Source organism: Belonocnema kinseyi, chromosome 7 (genome assembly GCF_010883055.1).
Source record: "Belonocnema kinseyi isolate 2016_QV_RU_SX_M_011 chromosome 7, B_treatae_v1, whole genome shotgun sequence".
Taxonomy (NCBI): Eukaryota; Metazoa; Arthropoda; class Insecta; order Hymenoptera; family Cynipidae; genus Belonocnema; species Belonocnema kinseyi.
This window is the reverse complement of record NC_046663.1, coordinates 98,406,434-98,411,611: the sequence shown is the minus strand read 5'-3', so window position 1 is coordinate 98,411,611 and position 5,178 is coordinate 98,406,434. Positions and strand designations below refer to the sequence as shown.

Below are 5,178 nucleotides of genomic sequence, written 5' to 3'. Positions count from 1 at the left end.
ATTTTTCTGTTTCATTAATTATTGACAAAAATTTGCCGAAAATATAATTTTAACCACATTTTCAAGTTCCTCTTTTAGTATAATTAAAATATTTTCAACTCAAAGGTGAAATTGACAATGAAATTATTATTTGTCAATTATTTTCTTATCAACATTGGGTCTTTCAATTTATATACTTATTTTAAATTTGCAATTAGGATCGCAATATTTCTGAAACTGTATTATGTAAAAAATTATAAAAATAATTTAATAGTTGAAGGGTTGCATTCCAGAACTAGATGACCAACTTTTTTAGAAAATAGGCCTTTTGCAAAACAAATTATTAAAAAATAAAATACATGTTGCGTTAATGGGATTTTTTGATAGGCTCATTCATAATAAAGTAATAAAAAGACTGGTAATTCGAAACTAGGGAACTGACTACACTTGTCTTCCATCGCTTTTTTTATAATTGCCTAATCTTTTACCTTTTTCCCCTTATTATGATCAACTTCCGCTTAGTAAAAGTTTTTAAATGCAGTAAAATAATAAAATGCATCTTCTTAACATGTTCCAGACTTCGAAGAGGGTTAAAATTGGAATTAATTGTTTATGCAACCTATTTATCAATGCCAAAAATGTGAAAACTTTTTAACTTAATGTTAATAATTTTCTTCATCGGCTGGTCTAAGCATGGATGGAAAAAGAAAAAAACAGAGATATTTGTGAAAATGTATATTTATAGAACTAGAAACGAGAAAATGAAATAACAATGCTTAAGAATAAAAGAAGAAGAAATGAGTGAGAGTTGATTGATAATGGGGTTTAGTAGCCATAGACTCCATAAGGCGCGTGTCCATAAGTGGCTTTGGAAAAAGCAGCAAGGTGAGCAGCTTTAGCGTGGGCCACCTCAGGCGTGTCTAGGACTCTTCCATCGTGGGCTAAAGGAGCTGATGGACCCTGATAACCATATCCATGAGTCGGTGCAGAATAGCTATGATAGACAGGAGCCGGCGCAGCTCCATAAGCGTATTGCGCTGGTGGATTATGAATATGGACATGCGCATTGTACGCACTCGGATTACCCGAGTATGCCGCAAAATGAGCCGCTTTCGCATGAGCCACTTCCGGTGTGTCTATTACTCTTCCCTGAAATCACAGATTTTACTAAATAATAGAAAAACATCGACTATTATCCAGGTCAGGATATACCGACCTGCCCGCAAGTCTCAAATGCTAGTCTGAAAAAATTAATATAGCGCTAGTAAGTCGATCTTGTGAAAATTTATTTTAGGCGGTTAAAATTAATAATTATTTCAGACTTTTTAGATGATAAGAAAAAATGCTTCATTTTTCATTTTGTATACTTTCAAACACACTGCATATTTTTGAAAATGTGGCAAAAATATTTGGATTTAACATTCAGATATATTTTTGGTACACCCTGCCTTTTCATGGAAATGTGCAGAAAAAATCAGCTATACCTGAGGTAATCAATACAATTAACCACTTAAGGAATTTTTCAAGCTTGGAAATTAGTAAAACCCAGTTTAAGCATCATGCAAAATTCTAAAATACAATGTTTTGATAATAAAATAAGACTCAAATTACCATAGTAAATTAAGCGTTAAAAGTAGTAGATAATTTTTATTTCAAGAAATTAACTCTAATGTCTAAAACGACAATGATTGGCTACGACGAAGAATATAGTTCAGGCCAATCTTTGAATTATTATTGGCATCTAGAACATGATGAATAGGTGGTCCAAGAAATTGACTTTCGAATAAAAGGTGTGCCCTCCTCTCCTCTCTTATTTTGTAAGGTACCCGAAAAAAAGCACCCTCCAAGTTCAAGCCAAATTGGTTAATATTGAGAATTGCCGCAAGGGCTGGAAAAATCCCATAAGATTAATCTTGGAAAATTTTCATTTGTAGAAAAATGAATTTAAACGATTGTGGGTTTGGACTTGGCTTGCGGTGAATTATTAAAATTGGTTGAGGAGTCTCCAAAAAATAATGTTCGCTAATTTACTTTGAATTTAGATACCCCTTAACTCCACTTATTGAGCTCAAAAAATGCCTCAAAAAACGTAAATTCATCATTTCTTTGACAAATTTAACTATATGAGCTCTTCTTTTCGCGCTTATGCCATATAGTATTTTTAGTCGGCAAATCAAATATTTTTGATCATTTGAACAATAGGTTTCAATTGTTTAGGCAATTTTAATTTTTCTACATTATTTTTAGTTCCTACTGACACATTAAAAGAAACATTTTTTTCATTTAATGGGACAGTTAGTCATTTATAGGAAAGCTGATCTTTATTTCAAGAATTTACCAATTGGGTAAACAATGAATTATTATTTACTTTTAACTTTTTCTTACAGAGAGATAGAAAACTCTAGTTTTTTAACTTGCTTAAATTTGTCGCTTATTATTAAATATCTACCTCACTAAGATGTAAATACCCCAGATAAAAATATGTGTTCAAATAATTTTTTTAAAACTTTGTTCTGAAATGCATGTTTGAAATTGATCTTTTTCTGTAATTATGCATTAATTTTTAAATGATAAAAAAGTTTCTAAATTTGATTAAGTGTGCCGCCAATCTTTAAATATGTAAGTGTTGAAAATAATTTAAATTAATTAAAGCTATTAATATGTGTTCAAACTATTTCTGTTAAAATGTTCATGACATTTTTTTCTGATTGATGAAAGAAACTTACTTTCAGCTTTCAGAGGAACAATTTTGTGGCCAATGTGGAAATTTGTTGCTCTTAACAATTTCAAATTACCACATTAATTGCAGAAAAAGGCAAATATCAATCATTATTTCATTTTTTTAAATTACTTAAACAAATATAATTTTATTAAAGAATGGAGTATATTGAGTAAATAATTATTATTTTGGGTCATTTACGAAATACGTGATGCCTTTTCCATTCAAAACAACAGGTGCGTAATAAATCAGATCTCATATGAGACAATTTTATGAAAAATGGTCAATTTCAGTTCTTTGGAGAGAATTTTTGGGGTCGTATAAGGAACAAAATCTACAGTTATTTAGCGGAAATTATTTAATGGTGCCTTCTGAACAAATTTCAATAATCTCCCGCAAGCTACTTTTAAACCCAGAAACGTGAATCTGATTTTTCAGAGAACAAAAATTGGCCCATGGGGATTATTCGGGTCCTTGTGACACGCCCTAATATTAGCTGATTTTACTAAAACCTGGAGGAAATTCTGTTTCCGGGAATTTCAAAATAGGAAGAGGTTGGCACATACTTTATACAAAAAAGAATTTCAACAGGTATCGGTTTATCGGATTATTAGTAGTTTTGATTGTTTATGTATTAAAAATTCTTAATTATTTTCGTTTTACCAAAAAATTTGAAAAAAAGCACAGAATATATTGAATGCTTCATTAAGCCGAGTAAGAATATGTTTAATGCGTTTCTTGATATTGTTTTATAAATGTTAAAAGTTTGTAAGTGATAAGAGCAGTATATTGAGAATATTCCAACTTTTGATCAAATTGTTATCAAACCTAATTTTTTTTATTAATTGAATGTTTACAGTCATACCAATTACCAGGGTCATTGGCGATTGTACTATAGGGTTAATTATAAACTATAAGGTATCTGTGGTGCAGTATACCAAGTGACAGAAGTGAAGCTTTCTGAAAACACATCCAGCCTCGCTTTCTGCTTTGGGAATCGAACCCGCGCCAGCGTGGCTGCCAATCTAGTCAGTCTTTTCGGGTCCTAATCACGAAACCATCTGAGTCATGAGGACTTCCTAAACCTAATTTGTTTTGCATATTTCTGAAATCCTGTTGGAAACCTCTTTTAAAAATACTTTTGAAATTTTAGAAATGTTTAATACCTAAATTATTTTTGATGAACACATTTACTAAATTTAATGCATAAAAATGAGTATTTCTTCGGAAAAATTGGTCTAATTTCCTACTAGATGGAAAATAATGATTAAATTATTAATATTATTAACTTAAAAATACGCAATTTGTGATTCGACAAAAATAATTTCAATCCTTCTTCAAAATTAATACATTTTTCGCAAGCTCGTATCAGGAAATATTTATCCAGGATTAATAAAAATGGAACGAAAAAATCAGTTTAGCAAAGAGCCGCAATTAATAATTGCAAATATCTTTTACAAAAGGTAAAACATTAAACTCTATATTAAAAGGTCGTAAGCTACCGTTTTATTTCAAGTGGTTTTATAATTGAGTAAACTTTTGAGTTAAGTTTAGTAAATAATTTGTAAATAATAGAGGCAAATTTAAATTAGAGGTAATTATTTATGTAGGGAGCAAAGAATTAATAGAAAGGTTCGGGTTCAAATGTAATAACGCTGAGAAATTATTGAAAGTACAAGAACATTTAACATTACTATTAACTTTTTTTATTTCCCTCATAGTTTTAGCTTTTATTTATTAATTATTTTTTACTGAATTATTTGACTTCCCGAAAAAGTGTTTGATCTAAACATTAAATTGGTTTCATATTTCTCCAAGTGAATAAAATATGTGTTAATTTTGTATCTAACAAAAAAAATAATTTCCAACAATTTTTTGTGCAATCGGAGGTTATTTTCTTTAGTATTATAGTTATAACTTTGTGTTGAGTCAATTTTGAAAAACCAAGATTTATTAAATACTATAATTTCAAGTAATATCTCACCAAATACTGGTGATATATGTATATATACACATTTTCGAAGAAATTTTTTGTTTTACAGGATGATCTATAATTAGGCACTTTCCACTTATGGAAAAATTACATTATTTTAATAATTTCAAATAAATCAAGCTTGACTACTTGTCTCAAGAGGAATCCTTTTGCTGCAAAAATGATCCTTATGAATCTTGCTTCATCTAATCTTGCGTTTACATAATTATGTTGGAGTAAAAAATATATTCACGCCATCAAAATAAAATCGAGCCATTTTTATCCTTGATCTAGTTACAAATATTGTTAGAAACATTCCAACGATATTGGTAAAATGAGTAAAGCAGGATTTTGCAACAGAATGTATTATACGAGTATATAAGTATATAAGTATTATTATTATTATTTGATCAATTTGCACGGAGCTATCGCGGTATATATCATCAGTCACGGATGCATTTTTATAATGCAATCAAGTGATCTGATGAGAGCAGTCTGCCCTGATATA

The 5,178-nt window shown here is 29.8% G+C and overlaps 1 protein-coding gene across 1 annotated transcript in view; it reads right to left on the bottom strand.

Annotated features, from left to right (window-relative positions):
* Positions 1–699: 699 nt before the first annotated feature.
* The window catches only part of LOC117176576 (cuticle protein 5-like), a 5,338-nt gene continuing 859 nt past the window's right edge, over positions 700–5,178 (bottom strand). Inside the window, exon 3 of the mRNA XM_033366830.1 lies at positions 700–1,128. Coding sequence (XP_033222721.1) covers positions 805–1,128 — 324 coding nt within the window. The 3' untranslated portion in view covers positions 700–804. The remainder of the gene's footprint in view (positions 1,129–5,178) is intronic.